Source organism: Rutilus rutilus (genome assembly GCF_951802725.1).
Source record: "Rutilus rutilus genome assembly, chromosome: 4".
Lineage (NCBI taxonomy): Eukaryota > Metazoa > Chordata > Actinopteri > Cypriniformes > Leuciscidae > Rutilus > Rutilus rutilus.
In genome coordinates, this window is record NC_140212.1 from 3,236,416 (window position 1) to 3,264,372 (window position 27,957).

General features: G+C 39.2%; 1 protein-coding gene across 1 annotated transcript in view; it reads left to right on the forward strand.

Annotated features, from left to right (window-relative positions):
• Positions 1–27,957, forward strand: part of cog5 (component of oligomeric golgi complex 5) — a 78,214-nt gene that overhangs the window by 29,509 nt on the left and 20,748 nt on the right. Inside the window, exons 8-12 of the mRNA XM_084407292.1 lie at positions 14,885–15,044; positions 15,128–15,240; positions 15,703–15,780; positions 19,519–19,600; positions 25,685–25,886. Coding sequence (XP_084263418.1) covers positions 14,885–15,044; positions 15,128–15,240; positions 15,703–15,780; positions 19,519–19,600; positions 25,685–25,886 — 635 coding nt within the window. The remainder of the gene's footprint in view (positions 1–14,884; positions 15,045–15,127; positions 15,241–15,702; positions 15,781–19,518; positions 19,601–25,684; positions 25,887–27,957) is intronic.

The window sequence follows — 27,957 nt, forward strand, 5'->3', positions numbered from 1 at the left end:
AAAATCCAACCTTTAAGGACACCAATTTTCTTTGTGAATGAATAATGCATCGTAAATAAATAAATAAATGTTCTTCCTTAAAATACAGGGTGCATAAGTCTGGACACCCCTATGTTAAATTCCCATAGAGGCAGGCAGATTTTTATTTTTAAAGGCCAGTTACTTCATGGATCCAGGATACTATGCATCCTGATAAAGTTCCCTTGGCCTTTGGAATTAAAATAGCCGCACATCATCACATAGCCTTCACCATACCTAGAGATTGGCATGGTTTTATTTCAGTTAGCCTAATAGCTAGTTTGATTTGCATTGAGAGATGATCTTATGGAAAGTACCCCATGCCAATCTCTAGGTATGGTGAAGGCTATGTGATGATGTGCGGCTATTTTAATTCCAAAGGCCAAGGGAACTTTATCAGGATGCATAGTATCCTGGATCCATGAAGTAACTGGCCTTTAAAAATAAAAATCTGCCTGCCTCTATGGGAATTTAACATAGGGGTGTCCAGACTTACGCACCCTGTATTTTAAGGAAGAACATTTATTTATTTACGATACATTATTCATTCACAAAGAAAATTTGTGTCCTTAAAGGTTGGATTTTTCCTAATTTTTTTAATTAAGGCATTAAGATCAATTTCCAAAAGATGATTTTTTTTATTCCTCTTTTTAGTCAACTTTAGCATGGGTGTCTAAACTTATGCATAGCACTGTATATGACATATTTCCAAGTGAAACGATATTTATTTGAAAATTCGGATTTAATGGGATCGAGCCTGACATGATTTTGGGATCAAGTTGGCTATAATGAATAATATCGTTTTTCAATTTTTTATCACACGTTTCATGTCATAACGATTTGATGAAAAGAAGAAATAAGAAAAGATAATGTGATTAAGTCTTAACGCTGCAGGAAATGTTCAACATTTTCTTTTAAAAAATGATCGGATTGGAAGGATTCATCTGTTCTTAATTGCTTTTTGGTGCATAGTGACATTTTAAATAGTGTATTTTCTCCTCTAAATTTCATTAAAATTGTACAGAAGAGGGGCACTTTATATCAGTGCATTCCTGTTTTGAAAGCATCAGCTGTCTGATACACTGCCATACTGTCAGAAGGGCACTTGAAAAGAGAGTGCATTTGAAGGTCAGACTTCGACATTGACATGCAGAGAGGCAGAACAAAAAGTGTAGCCTGTATTTGCACATTCATTTCGGATGGGATGAGAGAAGAGGAGGTCTGTTAAATTTTTTATCCGCCTTTTTATTAAAATCTTTTTTTTTATTTCTCTGCTCATACATTTATATCAGCTGCTTAAGAGGGGTGTTTTCACACAGAAGGTCGCAAGAGGTCACACTCTCATGTTTTTCTTTCCTTTTCCTTTGTATTAGATGATGGGATGAGGTTTTAGAAGTGGATTCTGATTACCGCGGTGAAGGGCTTTGCTTACTCGGCAAGCATTGGCTGGAGGTCATTGAGGTGTGTGTGTGTGTGTGTGGTCCGAGCTGGAGATTCATACTAGTGTCTCAAAGGGTTCAAAATTCACTGTGTGGAGTCGCACAAGTGTGTATACAGACACACATATACAATTGACTACTCACGCCATGGCTCCTGTCTTCCTGACCCAGAAAAGCAGAGTACTCATGGGGCCAGTGTCCTGTTTCACATGCTTGTAGGGGAATGGACATTAATGCAGCCTTCTCGCGTATAGAAGAGGAGAAATGACAATCTCTCCATCCACAATACAGTGACCCTAAAAATGTCTTAATGTTACTGTGTTGGATTGCAGAAAATTAAGCCAATTGTCATTTATTTTAAAAAAGACAGCATAAGCACACTTTCCATTTGTTAACATTTACTAATTATTTAAATAAAAAGTTGTCTGTTGATTTTATTTAATGGACCTGAGCTAACATGAAATAATGAAAAGTTGAATTTTTATTAAAAGGGTTTTTAATTTATTGCTGGCAAAATTGGCTTTCAAAAAAACTTGGCTTGCCTGTACAGTAGAAAGTACTTTTTTTTAATTGTTGCTACCTGACCAGAGAAAACTGTTGTCTTCCCTTTTGCCAAATAGGTAGGAAAACTTCAACACCCATAATGCACTGGGCATGTTACCATCCAAGGCAACTCCCACCAGTCTGCTATGGATACGTTTATCAGAGTCAAATACCACCTTTCTTTAATAGGAAATACTCTATACAAAAAATCGGATCTGAGCAATAAATCTAAATTTATTGACCAGCAAGTTCTTATGAAATCATGTGATCAGCTCTATGCATGACCAAAACAGAGTCATAAAACCTGGAAAAAACGGACCCACTGCAGACATAAATAGTGAAATCACAGGAGTGTGGCTCCTCCACATAATAGATTAGGCGCTGCGTGTATTGGAAGGATGTTGATGGTAGAATCAATGACAGTAGGGAACGAATGAGTCTAGGTTTTAACTGAGTCACCTCTGCTTTGACAGACAGATGTGCTTCTTGCCCTATTGAGAGTAAGTGTGCATTACATAAGCTGACCAGCAGAATTGATCATGCACCCTTTAAACAATACGTCACCTTTATCCATTTCAAGAGGTCACTCGGACAAGGAGTGCACATGTGATTGTTGTCTCGCATAGATAGATGGGTTTTGTTCTGTTGATGTGTGGTGCACATATACAGGCCACATTGCCACAATCAAATTGGGTCATATTGTTTTTCAATAGTCATTTTACTAAACATTTAAATTAGTCCAGATATACTGTTGTTTGTCAATGTTTTTGGTTGTACATTCTTAAAAATAATGGTTCTTTTTTGGCATCTTTATTCTTTTACAAGAATCTTTAACATCAGTGGAAACTTTGCATTGCACAAAATGTTCTTTAAAGTGGAAAACAGTTCTTTAGATTATTAAAATGTTCTAAGATGGTTCTTTTACAAACTTTTTACTGAACATTTCTTTGGTTCTTCTATTGCATTGCTGTGAAAACCCCATTTTGGAACCTTTATTTTTAAGAGTGTATTGAAGATTGGAGTCATTTGGATTGAAATGACTTTCTGGTAACATTAAGGTCTCATTTGATAAGATTAGTTAATGCATGAACTAATGATGAGAAATACATATTTACAGTACATATTAACCTTTGTTGATGTTAGTTAATAAAATGTTCACGTTCATTTGCATTAACAAATGTTAACAGATACATTTTTTTATTTTTAAAATTGATTTAGTAAATGTTGAGATAAACATGAACTAAGAGTAAATGCTATAGAAGTATTGTTCAATGTTAGTATGTGTTAACTAACTAACGTTAACCAATGAAACCTTATTGTAAAGTGTTATTGCCGATTTTCCTTTCTCTGCATCTGCCCGTTTTGCCCATTCTGTTTAGTTTTGTCCAGTGTCATAGTGGGATGCGATTTTTGTCATCCGCAGCCTAATAGACCCATGTACCTGCGGCATGTAATAGAATTTTCTCTCGCTTGCTGCTGAAAAGACGAAACAAAAATATGTTATCCGCTCTGGGCCAAACAAATACTGACACGAATGTTAACTGAAAACGATTCAGTGCTTCTTTTCCTTCTCTGCTATACCACATAACAATTTTACTTCATTCTATGTAAATAAATGCCTTTCACTCATGCATCATTATTTATAGGCAATCTCCTGCAATTGCGAATGCCCAATCCCTGTCACTAATGATGTGATAACAGCATTTTTTTTTTATTGTTTCTTCAGGGCTGAACTTGATGCATGACTCAAACTGTGCTCAAGAGGGTATTAATCATTTAGAAATGTTTTATTAGCACACGGCTTAGCTTGTCGCTGCATTGTTACTGCGAATGGCAGGACTCAAAGAGCATTTGGTATTTGTAAGTGTCTGAGTGAAGATGTGTGGCTTAATTTGTGCTCTTTTGACTACGTTTTGCACACTGACATTCAAAACATGGTTCAAAGTGTGTCTGTCTGTGTGTGACACAGAGTGTGTGTGTGTTCTTGAATGGTCTGATCTGTCTAATATTGCTAGAAGCTTTGTATTGCGTGACAGATGGGATTTTTTTCCTGAGAACCTGGCAGTCTCTACAAGTTGCATGTGTGCGTGAATAAAATAAATGGGTTGTAATTTACTCAAATCATGAGTGCACATGAGTTCTGCAACAACCACTCACTCCCATTAAAGCTACAATATGTAAGATTTTTGTACAAAAATATCCAAAAATCACTTGCACATTTCCTGCAGTTGTGTACTTACAATTTCCCAAAAGTTCCCAAAGATTTTTAATTTCAGAGAAATTCCAATTTTAAATAATGGCTCGTCCATTTTCACTTGTCGCCTGTCAATGACGTAATATCCGCGTTATCCCTGGTTTCCGCTCGTATTGCCATAGTAACCATGGCGACCGACGTGGAACACTGCGTTACGTCTAGCGGCACGCTCACACTGTTGTTGTTTCGTTCAAACATTATGGACCATGGCAAGCAGACTTTGGGACAAAAGGAGAACTAAAACGAGGATCAATATCAGCGTGGCGTTTTCGAGATGCCGAGAGCTGGACTTCGACTTGACAGAGACGTCTTGCATGTACTTTATTAGACAGGTGAGCAAATGTACATACAACTAATCAATGTTATATAGCTCTACATGATGAAATGTTAGAATATGATCAGCATGTTATTCTAATGTTGATCTCGCTCACTGCTAGTCTCATACAGACAAACTAACACATAGGATAACATTATAACTTTCAACACACTCAAATGCAGTTTAGTGTGATAGTGTAGACCAAGTGAAACAGCGCTGCGTTACCTCACAAGTTTAATGCATCAAATAAACTGACCTGTGTGAGTATTAATTCAGCACTTGCAGGTAAGTTAGTTCGGTAGAATGGCATGTCCTTCTCGCGTGTGGCGCTGAAATCTGTCTCTCATTAGCAATCGCGACCTGCTTCATACCACAGTCATGTTAAAAACATCAATGTATTCACTCATCCATAAATATTATTAGATCCTCCGGCATGACGGCAAGTTCCATAATTCCGCTTATGCGTCATCAACCTACGCCTTTGTTATTGTAAGAGGTTAGCGACCCCTAGTGGCGAAAAAAATAATTATATATTGTAGCTTTAATCATTGTGAATGATGCAATCGAGTCGTTCACCCTACATTCGTAAAATAATTGTACAGCTTAATATTTAGCAATTAATAACAAATTTTTTTTTTTAAATAAATAGTTTATATAGTACTATCATTTTTTTTTATTTGATTTGTTATTTGCAGTGATTCATTGGATAGGTTGTTCAATCCTTCATGAAATAATTTACCCAGGAAGTAGAAAGTATCCAGTCTTGTACCTTTTTAGCGCAATTTTCCACCGGACAAAATTGCGATTGTTAACTCATGATTTCTGTTCTGTCTGTGCGCACCAATCTTGCACTTCTATCTACTCCTCAACCAGACCACCTAGAGACTTCGGGTTTTCGGCATTATGTTAAGGAAGGTCTAATCTCGGGAACGCACAAAAAAAATCCAGGAAAAGATTTTGTATTTCCTTGAAATTCCAGAAAAAATTCAGTTTTTTGCAAATTTCTCGGCAACCATAATAGCTATCGAGTTGAAACAAATTGCAATGGATAGCTTCTAACATTTACAATAATATTAGAAAAAAAGAATTGATCAAAAATCTTTCCTTTATGCTTCAAAAATTAATTAAAACTTTATATGAAGGGAAATAAGAAAAATATTGCCTTTTCACCTATAAAACTATTGTTCCACAGAAATACGTAAGGAAGGTATTCACAAGAGTCATGAGCACAATTAATTCCACTGAATTACGGCAAGAAATCAATGAAGGTATCGATCAAGATTTGGAGAAGGAGCAAGAATATATGAGAAAACGACAAGAGGTTGTTGCAAAATAAATGGAAGAACGTTCAGCAAAGCGACAAAAGATGGCGACATCCACACCAACGGCTTCCTCATCAGGCGTATCTGATTTCTACGATGACTCGTGGCTTTCAGAGGATGTTTTGGCAAATATCTCGAAAGCAGAAGAAGAGTTTACAAAGTCACAAGCCAATAGTCAAGCAGAAAAGAAGGAAGAATCTGAAGAGGACAAAGCAGAAAAGGAAGCTGATACAGAGAAAATCGAGGATATTGAGTGAACACAAGATAATGAGCTAATAAAAAAAATGATGTTCAACTGATTGTGCCTTTTTTATTATCCATTGCTGATTTGATTTCAGAAAGTTCATTTGAATTTCAAGAGAAAGTTATATTCTCGAGCAACTTATTTTCTCTTTCATTTACTATCTCTTAGTGTTGTGATCTCATGACGTGAGAAAATTGCGCTAAAACACTCACTGAGTTTTTATTACTTGTTTTAAAAATAGTTTATAGAGTTAGTTGATTTGGTTCATGGTGTTATGCTTCATGAGTTTAATGCGTATGGAGAAAATGAATGGGGAAAACGCTGAGGTATCTAAGAAAAGTGGATTTGTGACACGCTATTCAAATCTTTACTCGTTTCACTTGGTTCAATGGGCTCAATTGTGCTGGTCACTGAAAAGGTTATGCAGTCACTCTCCTGATATTCACGGTTCATCCATTTTTTGAGTCATGTGTTTGAGTAACCTTTACATCAAAAGCAATGTCTCTCGGGAGTTGAAGCTGCTAAGGAGTGAAAACATTGCCTTTGTGTGTCTTTTATTTGCCACTCTTTTATCCTGAATCTTTGTGCCTCCCTTTTCTTTTGTCTTCTCACTCACTTCAAACATTACATCTCTGTCACTGTCTCACATTCTTTCTCTGTCTGCTCTCTAAAGACCATCTTGAAGATGGAAAATAGATATGCTGGATTGCTCAGGTAGCTGACAAGCACTCAGCAGGTGTGGCCTGTTCTGCCAATATGGCTGCCTTTGTTCTGTCAGGGGAAAGAAGGCAAAAGGCTTGTTTAGAGTGATCATAAAATATTTACAGGATGTTTACCGTAAGTGATATACTGGACAAGACTTATGTGAGCTGAATCTCACTGCGGAATAAAACACCTTAAAGTCAGCATGGATTGAAAATTTAACATAAAATAGAATATTTCATCCGTGCATATGTTTATTTTTTAATTTAATTTGACCTAGTAATGTTTGATAAAAATGTCATAACTGGATCTTCTGGTGAAAACGACAGTCTTCTCTCTTGTGATGTATATCTTTTGTGTGCTTAAACTCACTGCAAGCTCACATTCGAGAGCCACGCCCACATCTCAACATCCAATCAACAACCGATGCATAGAACTAAGTCTCCGCCCTTCCATTTCATCACGACTGATGCTTAGGAGACCAGAAGGCCAACCTGATAAGCCCTAAGCTAAGAAAACAGTTTCGACTGGATTAAGCTCTGTTTTTCAGCAGGGTTGTGTATGTTATTTTGAAAGAGCACTGGTACACTGTTACAGATCAGAGACCTGTTAGCGACTGGCTCCCATGTGTGCTGATTAGCACTCCTCGTTCTCGCACGTTGACTTTTCTCTCCCATTACCCATCAGTAACACGTTACTGCCAGGCACCCACCTGACAAATTACTGTTACCATGGAGACCATATGCACATGCTTTTTAACATCCCTTCTCTCTGATGTCCGTTCTTCACAATTAAAAAGTCACACAAAGGTTAAAAGCGCAAAGCTGAAGCAATTTATTTATAGTTGAGTGTCATTAAGAAAGGCTTTTGATTACTATAGTACCAGCGAATTTATGCGCAGGCGATATAAAAAAACAAAGACAAGGATGTGATTTTTTTTTTAAACCTTTTATGATACGAGCCCACATGTTTTGCTTGTGTGTTTGTCACTGTGTTAGTTCTAACACATCACTGTCTTTCCACTGAAATCTTTCACAGAATTGTGATGAATGTTGCTCTTGGGTGACTTAAAAGTCACATGAATTTATGTGCATATGAATGTTCAGACTGCGGTCGCAAAACATCTGACCTGTATCAGATTTAGGACCACATATGGAAGTGACCCGAATCGAAATTGAAAAGATCAGATTGTATGTGGTTTGTGCTGTTCACACTGTCATGGCAAAAACATATGAGCAAAAAAAAATGTATTTGGGCCAAATTATAAATTAGTTGAATTAATTGAAACTCTGACCAAAAAAAACATGATACAACATGGTTTAAATTTTATGGTTAGTTAATTTCCTTTTAATGTCAATCCAAATCAAAGTTTCTTTATCGCTGAAAATCTTCTCTCTCATTAGCTATGCTGAGCACACCTTGTCTTTCACCTTTCTCCTTTCCATAATCATCAGTTTTCTCCCAAATTGAGTTTCATCTCTTCATTGCCTGGTGTTGCGCTGACATTTGCCAAGTGCGTCTTAAAAGGCTTTAATCGGTCTTCGCCGTGTTTGTTTTTGGGTTGCCGTGGAAACACGGCACATAAACGTCTAAGTGATCCATCATCTTTTCACTTTTTCCTCACACATAAAGTCTCACTTTCGCCCTCTCTCTGTTCTTTACCAGTGCTCTCGCATGGCCATGACACTTCACGAAGTGTGAGCAAATGAACTCCGCATGTTCCAATGGGGCTAGCGTCGGCCATGTTTGCTGTTCATTCTGGGATGAGTGGGAATGACTCATAGACAGTAAAAGAAATGGACACAGCGACCCCATTGGATTCAACGGAGAAAAGTGAAGTCAATTAGAAGCACTAACTTCCTGATGGCTGAGCGTACTGCGCAGACTCAAACTGAGCTTGACGACGTAGATGTGACGTGAGCAACCCGTCTGTCTTCTAGTAGCTGTGCCAAGAGAAATCTGAATCATTCCCTTCCGAAACTTGCAGAGACGGAGAGTGTGAGTAGGAGGTGTCCATGAGCTCGGAGCAGGAGAAACTTTTGCTAGGTATTCTGATAAATAATTTTGTCATTTTGCCTCCACGTCCCCCCGATTGCCCGCGAGCTTCTCCTCCTGTCCATACGGTAATCTCTCTACTGTGCGACAGAGAGTCGCGTGGTTATGACGCAATCGTTAGCCTATTTTTACAAAAAACTGCTTCTACGGGGCCATAACGTAAGATACAAGGTAATGGAGCCTTTTATACATTTCCGTGTTTCTTTAGAAATAAATAATGGACAAATGGAGTCTTTAAACGCCTCAGATGTAAAGTTATTCGCTGTCAAAGTGACGCCAAAATGAATGGGAGTCAATGGAATGCTAACAGCAGGTGGGGGTCTGCTAATCAATGGCGGCACCCAGGGAAGCTTCAGTGTTTTCCGAAACATAACCCACCTGGAATGACTAGGCTAAAAGGAAAATAAAGTCCCTGTATTATCCATATAATGCATGCAATTCTCATATGTGCTGGGTAATTTTTTTGCTACGCAGCACTTTTTTTTTACTTAAAAAAAAAGCTTTTAGTGAAAACAACAGCACACAAGCATCAGTAAGTATTGAAAATTATTTGATGATAAATTCTGTAATATTTTGTGCAGTTGTTTCACTCTAAAACATTATATCCTGCTTGATAAAAGCGCTTGGTGTTCACACTTGTAGTTCGGTTCGTTTGGGCCGGACCAAAAAAAAAAAAAAACATTTAGCCCTGGTCCTCTTTGCGTTCACATCAGCATTTTAACACCAAACCTAAAGGCATAGGGATATGTTCACATCCTGATTGGTCTGCTTTTATTACATATATTTCACAGTGGAAATTTGGAACCAAACCAATGCTGTGTTCTGGTCTAAATGCAATCGTTGTATGTGCGTAGCCTACAAATGATGGTATATGATGGAGCTGACAACTTGTGAAGAGCTTATAAAATGTGTAAAGGAGTCAAAACAGCAGCCGAAATAATTTCGTCACACACAAAGAAAGATCTGATGTGAGGAGACGCGGTTCTGGTGCCTGTACCGAACTGTGTTGGGTAACATTGCGACTATGGCGAGTAAAAAAACAGGTTTGCTTGAGCATTCGGTCAGTTTTAGGGTCACATCTAGTGACGACAGTTTTTGGTTCGTTTTTCAGCGTTCTTGGTCCGCTTGTTTGGTGCACCAGGGTTCGGATGGTAGCGTTCACATTTATTCAAATGAACCGCACTAACAGAGCAATCGCACCAGAGTCTGTTTTAATCCAACCAAACCTGTCAAGTGTGAACACAGCCTAAGGGCCCTATCTTACACCCGGCGCAATGCAGCGGCAAGCGCGACGCAAGTGTTTTTTGCTAGTTTCAGCCCGACGCAGTTATCATTTTCACGTCCTGCGCCACGTTGTTTAAATAGCAAATGCATTTGCGCCCATTTGTGCGCCCATGGGCTGCTGGTCTGAAAACGAGGTGTGTTCTGGCGCGTTGCTATTTTGAGGCAACAGAAATAGACTGAGCCATTAACCAACTGAAACCTGTTCTAAAGTCAATGGTGCTATATTTGTTATTTAATGAGCGCGTTAGTAATGTGCGCCTATAGGCGGGTCCACAACGCACTTACACTCAGGGACGCACAGCTGCACACAAACATGCCAAATATTTAAAATAAAAGGATTACAATGTAAAAGATTATTATTGTGTACATAAAGATATGGTGAATCCGGCTTGTCCTGTAGATGGTCTGCTTGAGCACTTTTACCTTGCTCTGGAGACGCGTTCGGTCTTTCCACGATCAAATTCCGACATGTAAATAGCGAATCCAACTGGCATTTAAAGGGAATGGGAGATGAGACTCTGATTCGTTTAACGCACGTAAATCCCAAAACACACCCATTACTCATTATAAGAATAGGGACAACCCTTTTAGACCATGTGCCTGGCGCGCCGACCATTTTTCCCGTCGTTAAACTAGCAAAAGTGGATTCGGACACTTGCGCCGTGCGCTTTAGACCATGCGCTTAGATCGTTAAAATAGGGCCCATAGTCAGTTAGCTACACTTTAGCTTTATTATTTGATTATTCCCACTTCCACTTCTTGCCATTTGTAAAAGCAAATCTCTTATTGACAGTCAACTTGATTTAAATTTTTGTTTACATCTTGTTATAATACTCAATGATGTTGTCAATTTTAAGGAAGTGACAAGTTTTCATCTAATATGATTTTTGTTTTTATGTGTGTATATATAACATTTAATCCAAAATTAAACTGCAAATGAATCATCCAGCATTGTAGAAATGACCTGGGCACTGTATGTGGTCAAAGATGTCATCTACTTATCAGCTATTGGTTCCTTTGACAAATATCTGGATTGAGTCTTCCATATGGTGACAAAACAAACACAGCCAGAAGCTAATGACGCTGGTGTGGTGACCAGGTGTTTTTATGAAAGGAAGCAATTGGCTGGAAATTACAGTGTTGTTTTTCCTCGTGAGGCGCTGCATCCCTACATGATGGGCAAACTCTCACTGTGTTCCTGTTGAGGTGACATACTTGATATAGTTGGCAGTTCCCTCTTTGGGCTGTGTATTTTTTTTCTTTCTGGTTTCTCTAGAAAAGGACATCTACCTGAAGTAGATAGTAGAGATAGTTCAATCAAGCCCCCCACACAGCGTGTGTAATCAAGGTGATACCATCAGTGTGGCATAGTTATTACAGGCCCCAGGTAGGAAACATGATGGAGGCATGGATAATTGTGATAGTGGCCCAAAGATGATCTACCATACCCACTCCTTAGCATCCCACCCCATCTTGTTTATCCTGCTCTAACCATTTTCCTCCACTTGGTTAAACACTGATACATAAGCTAGTTTTTACTCCCATTATCACTGCCATCAAAGAGAAAATACAGCAAGCGCTAAGATGTTTTCACATGCATTTAGTCTCCTACGTTTCCCTGGAGAAACACGCCTGAATCTCAAGATGGCAGAAATAACATTGGCACATCTTAGACCTCCTTGTACATATGATCTGTAGGATTCAGATACAGTGATGTGTTCGCCAAGCATGCCACCTGTTTTTTTTTTTTTTTTTTTTGCAATTATGTAAGAATATCTTCAATCTGCAATGTTGTATATATGAGCATGTTATGTCTTGCTCTGAAGATGGCAAGACCTTTTCTGACCTTCACTATATGTGAGGGGTTATCTGATATAAACATGCATTCCATTGTGAAATATAGTTCTCCCAAGAAACAAATAAATAAAAAAAAAGAGCACCACACCCTACAAACGTTCATGCGATCCCTTGGACAGAATGAATTTCACATCTGCTGAACAGGGGATTCAGTGAGACTGACAGGGAACCACCTGAACACGCTGTATACGATTTCCCACACATTGCAATGATAGCCTACGACATGCAAGCCAATCTAATCAACATAGAAGTGGGGTGTAAATTTAGTTACAGTTCACCTTCCCGTACATGTCTAGCTGTCTATTTTTCCCCTCAAAAATTGGTCTCTTCTAGATTAAAAGCATCAGACCAAATGTGTTTTTCTCCAAATTACTGGTTAAGAAGTGATCGTTGGCCACCTGTTCCATCTAAGTGTTATTTCTGGGAACAAAAGCATAGTGCTTGCCTGGATGTAAGTAATGTGAAAACACCTCGTTCACGGCAGTTGGCAGCTAGCCATCCTGGGTCACCGGCTTGCACTGAGCTGATCAAATCCATCTCCACAGTGGCTGTGCATGTCCCTGCTAAACCATTATCCCTCCGCAGTTCAGGGTAAATGAGGGCTAACGCATTACATGCTGTGAGTGAACCTGCCGCAAGCAATTAGGTCTCTCTCAATCCTCTGTTTTCCTTGGTCTGTGATTCACATCTGTTCCTTGACAACTACACTCGACTGTTGCATAAGCAACAACACATCATTTATGCTGCTGGACAACAGCCAATTTTGGCTTGGTTTGTGAATGTTTCAACTACGGCTGAGCAGTATAGATAAACAATTATACCTCTGTAGTTTTCAGAAAATGCAACAATAGATGTTAATAAATGTCTGTAATTACTGCATGTATTTTTACTAAACATTTTAATACATGAAAAATGCCACAAATTGATTGCAGTTTAAGGGCCAAGTTTACTAAACAGGCAAAATAGCACGAGAGCGCAATTATAAAGCAATCTACTTGTTTGGTCAGTAAATGATGGAGCAAATACCAGTAAATTGACGAGCGCAAACCTTATTACATCACCCTGCATGATTAATTTAAATACTCTCCGCCCATAAATCTTGCATCTGAAGGGGAAACTCCTAAAAATGCATATGCAATATAAGGTCAGCCGCAAAAATAACGGTCTAGGCCTTATCAACGAGCGCTAATTTTACACTGCGTGTCTTTAGTAAATCCTGACAGTAGTTTTTTTACGCCGAAAGAGGGTTTGTGCTGAAGCAAGCAGTTAGTAAATCTGGCCCTAAATCAGACTGTATTAAAACATTTTATTATACTTATACTCACACAAGCTATCGTCGTGCGAAGTGTCTTAAAATGTGCTTTGTGACCCTGTAGAAATAAAACTGAAACAAGCACTAATGCATTGCAAATGTTTCTGAGGACACTTACTTCCTAAGATCTTAAGTAGCTACAAAAACAATGCAGCCACCAGTGTATCAGAAATCGAAACGGCCCCTCACTGACACCTGTAATGAGGTCACAAGGGATTGCGGTTTCTTCTTATACTCACCATATTCAGACACTCGCTTGGGTTTTCAATGTCGCAGTGCGTAAGACTTATAGGTGTTTCAATCGAATTAGCTCTTAAAAAAAACTGTGTTTTGTCTTTAAAACATACATTTTGTCATTCATCCCAATCTTTTTGCATCTGTTGAGAGTATTAGAGTCAAGCCTCTTAAAGATTTCAAGCACAATGCTGGAAGGGGAGGAAACTCAGAGCAGCCCTGGCCTCAGTTTTAGCCTTCAAGTGGGTTTGAAGAGAGAGTTGAAGGAAGAAATGTGAATCATTTGTCTGATTAGAGCTTGAAACCACTGATTGCCGCCAAGTACTTAGCCACCACTGATGGCTATATCCCACCACTCTGGCCTATTACTCTCAATCTGTGCACCATTAGTCAAGCATGTAGAGAAAAAAAAGGGTAGATTTACTGGATTATCGCATCCTCTTGTCTGCCTTTTTGTATTTTGTTGTGTGTTAAGCACATCAGTTGAATTTATATCCATTCACCTGCGGTTTCTCGTGTACCGTTTGGGAAGGCGACTGGGCCTGATCATCTTTGATCCACTGGGATTAGATTGAAGTTGGTCGGGGTCTTGAATTGGTTGTAATGCTTGGCGCTTTCATCCTGGGAGATTAAATTAAAGGCAGGATCAGAGATCGGGACTGTCTGCTGGAAGCTGCTTTGAATGCAGCATTGGAGAGCTTTCTGTTTTGTACTTTAAACGTTAATGTCCTGTAGTCACAGCTTAGCTGAGACGGTTGAATTTGAAGAATTTGAATTTGACCTACTTTTCTAACATGCGCTCTGGTGTTGAGCGTAATGACGTCAATCGGTTGCTCTCGCGGCAAGTGATGCACACAGTCTATGATCTCTCGTGTGGAGACAACTAGTCTCAGGTGTAAATTTGACTTGGATCTGGAGATGTGAATGTAAAGATTTTAGGAGGTCAGGCATGTTTTAAAGCATTTTGATTTATTTGTGACAGTGACCCACTTCCCAAATCAACCCAAGACACCTTGTTCAAAACCACTGAACACATAAACCAAATATATATATATTCAGGTGAAACAAAATATTCCCTTAATCATGTGAAATGGATTTTTTATCATGTAAACTGGTATTGGAGAATGTTATTATGCTTTGAAAGAATCTTCAGAATAATGATATTGAAAACTGTTTAGGCTATAGTATTGCACAAGATTAAACCTTTTATGTAAAACTCATATTGCATATTGTAGCTATGTAAATTTTCTTCTTTGTTAGGGTAATCTTTGATTGGTTGATGTTTTTCATTGTTTATCTCACAGAATCCATCTCAGGTGGGGACGGCTCTACAAGTGTTTTATAACCTTGGCAATCTGAGAGAGACCATAAGAAGTGTGGTAGATGGATACAGGACATCAGTGCAGGAGAACGTTGTTAATGCACTGGACATTAAAGTCCTCACTCAACCTACCAACACCAGAGGTTTGTTTGTTTAGTGCATTTGTGGCAGTGTTTTACAGTGCTTGATTGTTTTAGTGTGTGCATTTTGTGTCTGCTATATTTAGGCGCCCCTGGCAGAGCCGTCATGCCCACTCCAGGGAATACGGCTGCGTTTCGAGCTGCTCTGTGGACGAATCTAGAGAAACTAATGGACCAGATTTGTGCCGCGTGTGGTCAGGTAATCAAACTTACACAGATGTTACTATTATGAAACTCTGTTATTGTCTAGGCAAAACACCAGTAGTTCATAGATGTCCCTTTCCATTTTGTCTGGTGTTCACTTGTAAAGGCATTAAATATTAAGTTCTGAAATGAACTTTTTGCCACTCATGCCTGAGTGGGGATATTGCTGCTCTTCTCACTCATATATGCTGTTCGTACATTACTTATCAACATGCTTAATGCTTTGGCTTCTTTTGGATTTTTTTGGTGGAAAAAATATGCAAATAACTTAATTTTGAATTAAATACAAAGTGCATGATATTAAAATCTTGTTTATAGAAATACTGTATGAAGGCATATCACACTGTGCTTATTTTTATATTTAATATTTTTTTAAAGCTAGTGCGTTAAGATTAGATGACGCTTGAAAGGGGTCATTTCATATACTGGCTAAAGTTTCTACTATGTTCCTGAACAGGTGCAGCACCTGCAGAAGGTTCTCACCAAAAAGAGAGACCCAGTGACTCATGTGTGCTTTATTGATGAGATCATCAAGGTGAGACAGATGATATAATTTCATACCTGCATTTTGCTTTATTTGTTTTTGCTGGAATAGGGTGTGCGATTAAATTTCAGCAGTTTTGGGGAGTTATGTGTATTGATATTGTGCGTATCCCATATGTGAAGAGTTTGTCCTTGATATCTAGTGATTTATTACAAAGGATTTTTGTGTGTGTTGCCCTTGCCTGTGGCTGACCTGCCTACAAAGCCCCTGCTGGTTCACTTGCTGCTGGCACATTAGCAGTAAATGACATCCTAATTGGTGTCTGCAGGTGGCTGGCCCCTCTGTGACAAGGTTATCTACCCCACACGCATACACACTCATGCACACAAACATATATCCACCACACATTTTCAGCCAGACAGTGATGGGACCATTTTTATCTACATTCTCCATTTGGTTCTGGGTGACTTTGTGAACTAGTGTGTGTTGGCGCACGCTGAGTGACAAGAACAGTGTTTGCAAAGGCATATGCAACGCGTTTCCCCTTTGGTATCCCCGACATCCGTGGCTCTCCATTCCTTCAGTTGCGAATTTGGCTAATTACAGCCGGTAATTAAGGTGCTATTTTCCGCTAAATGAAGGGCTAAACTGTGAGATCAGAGCAGTTTAGGAAGGGGTGGTAAGATTTCACAGATGGATTTCAAAGAGAGCATATAATGCAGTGAATTAGAACTGGCCTCTAGCGATGCATTTCCTTAAATCATAACCAGCAAAGCTTATATGCGACATAGACTTCTGAATATACTGATGCAGAATTGTTACATGGGCTGTATTTGGAACGGCACACTACTTATATTATTAAATGTTGTGTTTGTATATGGTGCACAGTATGCAAATGTTATGCATTTTTATGTTTTGATGAAAATTGGTGTCCTTAATGATTTTATCATTTAGATAGAAGAACTTTGATAGATTTATAAAAGCATTAATACACTCAAAGGAGTGCTGTTTTGTTAATATGATCATGACTAATGGGGTTTTGATTATATAGCTGTGATTTATTTTCACAATGTAGTACAAATATACAAAGTAGAGCACAAAACAAGGAATACTACATGACCACTGAACCAAAAGCAATATCAACCTTAATTTTAAACTTCTCTTTCTTTACGGACCGTCTGGCTAAACTGACAAAGTTGGATTACAATAATGCAATTTCATGACAACTGCACACCACTAGCTCATTTAAATAATTTTTTAGATCATGCGACAACAACATAGCATACTACTACATACTAATGCTTTCCATTGCATACAGTATTTTGCCAAAGAATGCTAAATTCCATTTCAAACATAGCAATTTTTGTGTGTGTGTGTTTGTGAGAAAGAGAAAAGGTCTGTCTCCAATCATACAGTCGCTTTTGCTCTCTTACTCTGTTGGTATTCCTCCCGTTTTCACTCAGTAAACAGTTTCGGGGGAGATGAGTTGAGCGGCTTCTAATCACCTCTTGGAAATCGAGATTTTCGGTCAGAAGATTGAGGTCTGCAGGAATGGGGGGGGGGGGTGTTTCCATGGCAACACGTTCTCCCATAGACCTCCCATTTTTCTTTCCTTATTGGAAAAAACAGAAAGGAAAGGCGAAAAAAAAAAAGTTTGATTCCAGAGTGTGGGTAGTAATACCCAATTTGACCACTTCTCTCGTATTAGTGTAAGAAAAAATTGCATCTGTCTTTCAAGGGTGATGAAGATAATAAAGGTACAATTTTAAACTATTTAATATGTGCTGATATAAAAGTTCAATGACTCTCAGTAGAAAGGGACACCTTGAAATTCAGACCACCCAGAATGACTGACAGGGTGTCTTTGGGTGCTCAGACAGCCATCAGCTGTAGATGAAAGAGTCTCCCGGCATTTAAAAGGCCCCATGACAGGTTTTGCAGGGCGTGCACTTCTCTTGGAGCCTCACAAGGCTGTAAAAAGCCCTACAGCACCTCTGAACCTTCAGTTTAACAGGGTGCATGCAAGAGATGAGCTGCATATGAGGTTTAGGAAAACACATACAGGAACTTATGCTCTGCACAATAAAGCTGCTGTCAGATTCCCTGGAGATTGGAAAAGGTGGGTGAATGCCATGTTTTTTTGTTTTCTTTCTCTGCCTCCGCTTCAAAAGCTGTTTTCAAACTCCCACTATCTCACACCTATATTTGTGGCTAAAACACCCCCCACACACGCACCCATCGGAAAGCAAAACCTGCAAACCGCTACATTTAACAGTTACACAAGTAAGACAGACCTTCCCGTTGAATTCCCAGCTGCTTTTATGTAGCACACAAGCCTTCTGGTTCTCTGGCATGAGTTCATCTCCACCGATGGGCCTCTTGTTCCCTTCAGGTGTCATTAATGTGAAATACAACTCTACAACAGAAAAGAAAATAGCAATTGCCTGAAGTAGTGGAGCAAATATGAAACTCGCTTGTATTTTACTAGAGCAAAAAAAGAAAAGAAAGAAAAGCCAAGATTGGTAGTATGATGGCACTGAAATCATGCCACTCTGTAATTTAATAAGACATTTAGAATACGTAATTTATGAAGAAATGTGTAAAGTTTATATTTATAAAGTCACATTAATTTAAGAATTTTAGTGTGTTATTTTATTTTAGCCTTATTTTTGATGATGCCTCACTGTCATTGGCATGGACGCTACAAGTTTTTTTTTTTTTTTTTGCGTGTGTGTGCAAAACCTGATGATTCATGATTTTATAATACAAGGACATCTTATGAACTTTAATTGACCTTTTGTGACCTTTTGTACAATGTTCACATGCTCAGTGTCTACTTTTTTTTTTTTTTTTTTTACTTTACATCAAACATTTTTTATTTATTTTTTATATTCCTTTTTTTTCTTTTTTTACTTGCTGTTATTTCTAGATTTAAATTAAATCACAGATTGTCATTGTGAACCCACTGTATATATACTTAATATTTTCCAACTTGGAAGTCTTTTTCTTTGGCGAATTCTCAGATTTGTAGCTGCAGAAATTGTGTGAATCATAAGACAGAGTCATTTCTATCACTGTAAAGTCAGTGCAAACTCCTTTAGGCTAATGTGCAGTGAGTCAGCGCAGACATTCAGAACATTTTGATACACACAGGTGATACGCACACCAGCCTCTCTATACACACACACACATATTGAGCAAGCAGGTAGATTAGCACATGCAGCACATGTCCATCAGTGTCAGACCATATTTGTGTTGTCATGATTCCCAAATGATTATAGACTTCCCTATTTACACACAAATACACACATGGCTCAGACAGTCATTATTCTGTCAGTGATTTGCTAATGCCAGTGTTGTCTGAGTGATAGCATAGTGTAGGGTTCATATTCTACTCTTTGTGTGTGTGTGTTTTTACCCTGTTCACTTCTATTGTCAGCCCAAATTTCTTACACCAAAATGATTGTAATTTGGTTTCATGTGACAGTTTTCCACCCTTTCTCCAAATACTACAACTTTTAAGACTAGTGTATGTAAACAATCTGTTATAGTCTAATCCCTTTGCATGTGAAATGAGTAAGAAGAAAATGTGCTTAATCGCCATGATTGTAGTTTTAATTGAAGGTTAAATGTGACCTGGACATTGGAGTCACTAAAGACAATCGTATCAGCTTTGTTTGCATAGTGTGTTAATTTGTTTTTTTTTTTATGTGTGCCAAAGGCCATTGTGGTAAAGTTCAGCTCTGGCTGGTGTGTGTAATGTGTTTTCTCCATCTCTATTTCTCTCAGGATGGGCAGCCTGACATCTTGCACACCTTCTGGAGTTCAGTCACTCAGACGCTCTCCGAGGAGCTTCAGAAAGCCACAGCTGGTGAGTTTCAGTCTGAGGTTTTTGTTTAAGACGATGCCCTGCCATGCATCTCAAAAGCTCATTCTGTGTGTGAGTGTGTTACACAAGCTCCCCTCCTGCGCCTCGTCTCTCTCTTCTCCTCCGCTCTTGCTTTCTTTTCATCACATTGCAGTCGGATTCAAACTCTATTACCCACGTACACACTTCTGGTGTTGCTTTTGAGAAGACTGACTGTTAACCCTTTCCTCTTCTAACTGAGCTTGCAAGCTATCTCAGATATTGTTCATCTGCAGCCTTTACGCTATCATCTCGAGCCTGGAGGGCTTCTTGGAGAAGCGTTTACATTTCCGTAGTCTCTGATGATTCTTCAAGCTCAGACGCAGCCAATGAGAGAGTCCAGCATAAAGCAAATAAAAAATGATCTCTCCACTTATCTCAGGCTGTTATCATCACTAAAGGAGCAGGATGAATCAAGGCAGGTGTTTGGTTACAAGGGAATATGGAGGAAAATGGAGACCTTCAAAGTTCAAACGTGAGATTCATGTGACTCCACAGATGTGTAACCAAAACAGACTTCTCTCTTTACACGACATCTCCGTGTTCGCAAATAAATGACAGCATTATTTGCAGTGTTGGGGAGTAACCAACTAAAAGTTGTGACGCTATTAACTTTACAATTATTAATAAACTGCAGAAGTTAGTACGTCATATGATGATTCTTTAAATGAGTAGATAAGTGCTGTATGCTTTAAAGGGATAGTTCGGCCAAATATGATATTTAAGCCATGATTTACTCACCCTCAAGCCGTTCGAGATGCATATGTCAATCTTTTTTCAGACGAACACATTTTCAGTTATTTTAGAAAATGTCTTAGGGCGCTTTCACACTTGGTTCGATTGCCTGCTCCGAACCCGAGTTCGATTGCTCCCCCCTCCCCCTGCCCCCGATGGACTGTGTTCACATTATATTATTTCTATCCGAACCGCGGTACACTTGCGTCATCAGGCTGCAGCTGGCGTAATGGTGTTGCTTGGTAACCGCGAATGAAAAGGCGCCCAAATGGATAGACTTGCTCGGTTGACATTTTTTCTTCTTTTTTTTAACCTTTGGTTTTGTTTTCAACATAGACATACAGAAACACACTTGCGTCTGTCTGCCGCAAAAATTCTGAAAACGTTTCAAAGACAGCGGGCTGTCCGCCGAAGACACATTATACGTCAACAATAGCGGTTCACTTCCGCGGTTTGGTTCGATTGCGTTCATATCAGCAGCGAACCGTACCCGAGTTCACATGAACCGTACCCCAGACCACCTTTTTAAGCGGACTCGAGTACGGTTCGCGGGTGCGCACCCGAGTTCGGAAGACAGCGTTCACATCATCCAAACGAACCGAACTCTGACGTCATTCGAACCCGGGTGCGCACCAAAAGTGCTAGTGTGAAAGCGCCCTTAGATCTTTCAGTGGTTATAGTGTGAAGCTATGGGGTCCACCTCCTCCAAGTCCCAAAATGTGCATGCATCCTTCACAAAAGTAATCCATCCGGCTCCAGGGGGATAAACGAAGGCCTTCTGAGGGTAATCCGTGCGGTTTTGTCATAAAAATATACATATTTAAAACTTTATAAATGAAAATAACTGGCTTCCGGTAGCGGTCGACGCGCGTTCACGGAGATGGATGCTGGCGTATGACGTAGCGTAGGAAGCGTCGTGACGTAGAACGAAGGTAGAGTCAGAGCAAAACAAAACTCTACGTCACGGCGCTTCCTACGCTACGTCCTACGCCAGCATCCATCTCCGTGAACGCGCGTCGACCGCTACCGGAAGCCAGTTATTTTCATTTATAAAGTTTTAAATATGTATATTTTTACTACAAAACCGCGCGGATTACCCTCAGAAGGCCTTCGTTTATCCCCCTGGAGCCGGATGGATTACTTTTGTGAAGGATGCATGCACATTTTGGGACTTGGAGGAGGTGGACCCCATAGCTTCACACTATAACCACTGAAAGATCTAAGGGCGCTTTCACACTAGCACTTTTGGTGCGCACCCGGGTTCGAATGACGTCAGAGTTCGGTTCGTTTGGATGATGTGAACGCTGTCTTCCGAACTCGGGTGCGCACCCGCGAACCGTACTCGAGTCCGCTTAAAAAGGTGGTCTGGGGTACGGTTCATGTGAACTCGGGTACGGTTCGCTGCTGATATGAACGCAATCGAACCAAACCGCTGAAGTGAACCGCTATTGTTGACGTATAATGTGTCTTCGGCGGACAGCCCGCTGTCTTTGAAACGTTTTCAGAATTCTGTATGTCTATGTTGAAAACAAAACCAAAGGTTAAAAAAAAGAAGAAAAAATGTCAACCGAGCAAGTCTATCCATTTGGGCGCCTTTTCATTCGCGGTTACCAAGCAACACCATTACGCCAGCTGCAGCCTGATGACGCAAGTGTACCGCGGTTCGGATAGAAATAATATAATGTGAACACAGTCCATCGGGGGCAGGGGGAGGGGGGAGCAATCGAACTCGGGTTCGGAGCAGGCAATCGAACCAAGTGTGAAAGCGCCCTAAGACATTTTCTAAAATAACTGAAAATGTGTTGGTCTGAAAAAAGATTGACATATGCATCTCGAACGGCTTGAGGGTGAGTAAATCATGGGTTAAATATCATATTTGGCCCAACTATCCCTTTAAATTAGCCTGTAACTGGGCAAGATACCATTTCAAAGTCGCTTCTTCCACCAAGTGGTGATGGAGTGAGATGGATTCAAATGATTTTTCTTGGACTTATATGAACTTAGTATATCAGCTGATGGATTTCTAGGCTGGTAACAATGCATTTTACAGACACATTTTATCCAAAGCTACTTGTAAGTTCATGCGTTTCCAAACCTTGCTGTTGTTAGTGTCATACTCTGGTAACCAAAAGGTTATTGTTTGAATCCCCAGAAGGGACGTTTCATGCGCTATAACTATTGCTCTCTTAATTTAGGCACTTAACTCTCGGTTTCTCCAGAGAAAATGTTTTCTGGATGAACGAGTCTGGCAAATGAATAAATTTAAATTTCATTACTAACTTCATTGATGACATCTCCATTATTTTGGTGGCAGTATTATAACAGAACACCACAGAATCGACTCATTAATGGAGCACATGGCTTATGATTGCGACCCGTGTCTATCTTAATTAAAGTGTTAAACATCTTGGACAGCACGTCCACCCTGCAGAGACACAGTAATTTAGGCCGTGGCCTTGATGGTGCGGCCCTATTGATCCCTACCTGTGTTATCACGACCTAAAGACGCTTTGTGCTTCACTCCCGCTGATCAATAGAAGGCAAATAGGAGCCTTTGCATCGATTTCATTATCCAAATGCTTCTGCATTACTCCCTCTTATAAGCTTTTATCAAGCCTGATTTGAAACCTCTCAATCAAACTTGCTTTTATATTCTCAGAACCCTAGGTGGCTCACTTTCATACATCTATTAAGGGAACTTTGCCAAAATACTCTCAAAAACGGAGAATGTTCAAGGTGAAGATGCTCTCAAAAAAACTATTATGGCTCCAAGTGGCCATCAGAAAACGTTTTAGTTCGCAGGTCGACTGTTACAGACTCTGTCTTGAGACATCACTGCTCCACAAGCCTTCAAAGAAGATGTTTATAAATGATTTATCGCTCTCTCTTTGTCCTAAAATACGTTTTGTAACTCCTGACAGCTCCCTGCCTCTTCCCAGAATTCTTTCCTGAACTGTTTGCCTTTCAAAGAGGATGTCAAAGAATGAAGCCAGTATTCCTCTCAAGGCTTAGCTCATGACCCATCATGAATTATTTTGCTAACCATCAGAGTGCTGGTTTAGGGTCAGTTCTGCTGTTTTTATTATTTTTATTTTTCATTATTGTATCACAACATGAAAGGCAAAATCTTGGACCTTGACTAAAACTTGACCATTTTTCACCATTTCACCACTGACATTTGTTTGTTGTTGTTTTTTATGCACCTCATCACCTTCCCAGAGGAAATATTTTCTTGACAGTCAAGGGTTGTGTTTGTACACTGCTCTATGGCAGTTTTATGAAGTGAGGAAATTTAAGCTTCACTGCCAGCAATAACTCAGAAACGTAGCATCAGCTGAACATGGTTACAGCTCATAGTCAGCGCTCCATCAGTAGAGCAGAACTACCGTGGCTCGCCTTTGTTTGGGTGACGGTGAAAAAAAGATGGAAACCGTTTAAAATTCTTGCGCCTCTGCTCAATTATGCATTCATCAAATCAATCTGCATAGGAAACAATCTGCATAATATTCGTAATGAGCCTTTAATCACCTGTAAAGTTGGGTTATTACCATATTAATGAATAACTATTTTTATACAATTCCATCTGTTGGACTCTCTTTATTTGGCGTTATTTTTGTTAGAGTGGTTTGAGATTAGGGAATTGTGGTGTTTCAGCTCACTGAGTCGCTAAGAGAGGATTTGTAGTTGTAAATCATTCTAGATGGTCATATGGTATTGACAAAAATGACTATTTAAAGTCAACCCTGACTATGGTTTGTGCCCTTTTAAACAAAAGTTGCATTCACAATTCAATTAATGCTATTGCTGTAGTAATGCAGTCTTCTTAATAGGGCCGTCCCCCAATAGTCGACCAAAAATGTTAGCTGACGAGAAGAGTCTTAGTTGACCAAATTTTAATTAGTAAGTTAGTCGCAAAAAAAAGTCACGGAGTCCGTGACGGACAGATTGTAAACTCAGCTGGTCCATGTGTTAAATACAGAATATCATTCATCAACCTAACTATGGCTTATCATTTGAAACTTGTGAGTAGTAGCGTAACGTTTACCACTTTACTTGCTCTAACAATAACCTGGATAAATGTGCGCTATTATATTGTCATATATCCAAGTGTTTGTGCGGACTAACCCGGAGACGCATATAAGTGTATATATACATATAAGTGTAAGACAACATTCAAAACTGTTAAGGGTCTACTTTTATTTTATAACAACAATTTGTGCTTTTGTTTGTGCAATTTGTAAAAATTAAGGAAAGAAACAGGAGTCCTGGGTAATGTCTACTTTTAAATGAACCAATTCAAATCGAAAACAAATATTCTCTGATAATGTAATCTGTATGAAACATGCATTTCTCTCTATAGGCGCATCCACTATACTGCAGAGATGATGGGTCTGTATCGTCAACTGCATCTTTGCACCGACTCAAAAATCACTAGTTTGTTTAAAAAAATATAGAAATGTTCAGATAGTCTCCGTTCTGTTTTTTTTCCCTGACACATTCGTATTACTTTTGCCGGTGCGCTGCGGCAAGCTTCATGCGTGTGCTTGAGCGCTTGATCTATATTTTAAAGGCTGAATATTATAGTTTGGTATTTCTCTGTATTATAGAACAATGTTACATATAATGTTCTTTCTCAACCCAGAAACTCAAACCATTTTCCGATGCCACCCTTCAGTATATATTTGTGACCCTGGACCACAAAACCAGTCATAAGTCGCACGGGTATATTTGTGGCAATAGCCAACAATACATTGTATGGGTCAAAATTATAGATTTTTCTTTTATGCCAAAAATCATTAGGATATTAAGTCAAGAGCATGATCCATGAAGATATTTTGTAAATTTCCTACCTTAAATATGAATGCAGCAAAATCGGCAACAGAAATGGACAACTTTAAAGGCGATTTTCTTAATATTTTTTAATAGATTTTAAGATATCAGATTCCAGATGTTCAAATAGTTGTATCTCGGCCAAATATTGTCCTATCATAACAAACCATACATAAATGGAAAGCTTATTTATTCAGCTTTCAGATGATGTATACATCTCAATTTAAAAAAAAATTACCCAGAAGACTGGTTTTGTGGTCCAGGGTCACATTTAAGTAATTAAATTAATATCATAAGCGTGCGATTTTGTCGAATTCTGGCTTAAAATAACGACTACTAGTTGATTCGAAAAAGTCGGGGACAGCACTGTTAAAAAAATCTAGCCAATATTGGAACAAAGACACAACACATGAATTTATCCATGTGTCCATCTTCGCTATTTAAACGCGTCCCCTTCTCTATTTATTTTTCATTTGTTCCCAGCATCAACCTTCCTGAAGCAGGCTCTGGAAGGAGAGTATCCCAAACTCTTGAGGCTTTATAATGAGCTGTGGAAGCGTCTGCAGCAGTACAGCGCAAGCATACAGGGGGCGCTAGCGAGCAGTGGTGCGGGTCTAGATGTGGAGCTGCCAGTATCAGAGCATGATACTGACGATATGTTCACCCGGACCAAACCTGACTATGAGTGAGTACTACCATGATACATGTACACTATCACTCTAACACATTTGTTTTCATAATTCTTCTGTAATTACTTAACGATTTGATCAAGTTTAGTCCCATACAGCAATGTTAATAGTGTCTGCCAAAATACAGTAGCTGCTACAATGTTTTTTTATGACAGTAGTGGCTAATACGAAGTTACTAGAGTTTTATTGTAGTAACAACAGTAACTGTTATGAATATGGTATTTTTGTAGAAACCATTATTTCCATGAAACATTTTTTTTCAAGGGGAATCCATAGTAATGCTTTGTTTTCAGTACAAAATTACAGCTATCAATCGCTGAAATGAAACATGCTGACTGATTTAACATTTTGGGATGTTAAATGCAAGCAGTCAAACAGAAATGCCACGATTTCTCATCATAAAAAACGAGAAGTTCATTTATCTACACAAGCTATCATCTTCCTAATCATTCCTGGTGGCGCAACAAAGATTCTGCCTCTCCGCAAAGTGCTCTCAAAACTGCTGTCATTAATCACACAGCGTTTCTGCCTTTCACCTGGATATAGAGAGATGCATTAGAAAGCAAAGAAGCTCTTCTACTCTCAGGCACATTGTCAAATAATCTCCTAGAATGCATCAACGTTTCTGCCACTGCTCTGATCAAACACCCAGATCCCATAATCACGATTGTCCCCCTAAACGGCCCACGTTTTACGCACAGTTGATCCTATCGCATAATACAGCTCAAAAAAATCTTGTCAAGATGCATGACATAGCTGACAGCCAGCAATTAAAGCCAAGATTATTACAGCATCTTGTCAAAAACTAGCAAATGTCAGGGTTACGTGGGGGGTAAACGGTTTTCTTTGTATTTTATTTTGCAGAAGTTCAGTAGATCTATATTTGGCTCACATAAAAGACCTTCTTTGTGGTAGAGTTCTGTTTACTGCTGGAAGTTCAACATTGAACAGCGTGCCCCGAGTTCAGTTTAGAGAGAAACAAAATTGATGCTATTGTTATGGAGAAATCTATCGTGTGTTCATTTGATGAGCTCTTTTTGTCCTGTTTTTAACAGTCAGGTTCATTTGGGGTTTTTGTTTCTGACATTAATGATGCTGACTCTCTCAGCCTGTGTGACAGCAGTGTCAAGGTTTCTACAAACGCTTACATTTTTTGCTTTTAAGCATTTTGAGGAAAAAAAGGAAGCGTGCATAACTTATGATAATGAATGACCTTATTGCCCTCTATTTCACATTATTTGTCCAGTTTTTTTTGTAATTATTATTTTAATAGTGATTCTTATTACTGTAATATACAGGGTGGGCCATTTATATGGATACACCACCGTAATAACATGGGAATGGTTGGTGATATTAAAGTCCTGTTTGTGGCACATTAGTATATGTGAGGGGGCAAACTCCTCAAGATGGGTGGTGACCATGGTGGCCATTTAGAAGTCGGCCATCTTGGATACAACTTTTGTTTTTTCAATAGGAAGAGGGCCATGTGACACATCAAACTTATTGGTAATGTCACAAGAAAAACAATGGTGTGCTTGGTTTCAACGTAACTTTATTCGTTCATGAGTTATTTACAAGTTTCTGACCACTTATAAAATGTGTTCAATGTGCTGCCCATTGTGTTGGATTGTCAATGCAACCCTGTTCTCCCACTCTTCACACACTGATAGCAACACCGCAGGAGAAATGCCAGCACAGGCATACAGTATCCATAGTTTCAGGGGCTGCACATCTCGTATCTTCACACCATAGACAATTGCCTTCAGATGACCCCAAAGATAAACCTACGAAAACTTCAGCACCTGAAACTACGGATACTGGATGCCTGTGCTGGCATTTCTCCTGCGGTGTTGCTATCAGTGTGTGAAGAGTGGGAGAACAGGGTTGCATTGACAATCCAACACAATGGGCAGCACATTGAACACATTTTATAAGTGGTCAGAAACTTGTAAATAACTCATGAACGAATAAAGTTACGTTGAAACCAAGCACACCATTGTTTTTCTTGTGACATTACCAATAAGTTTGATGTGTCACATGGCCCTCTTCCTATTGAAAAAAACAAAA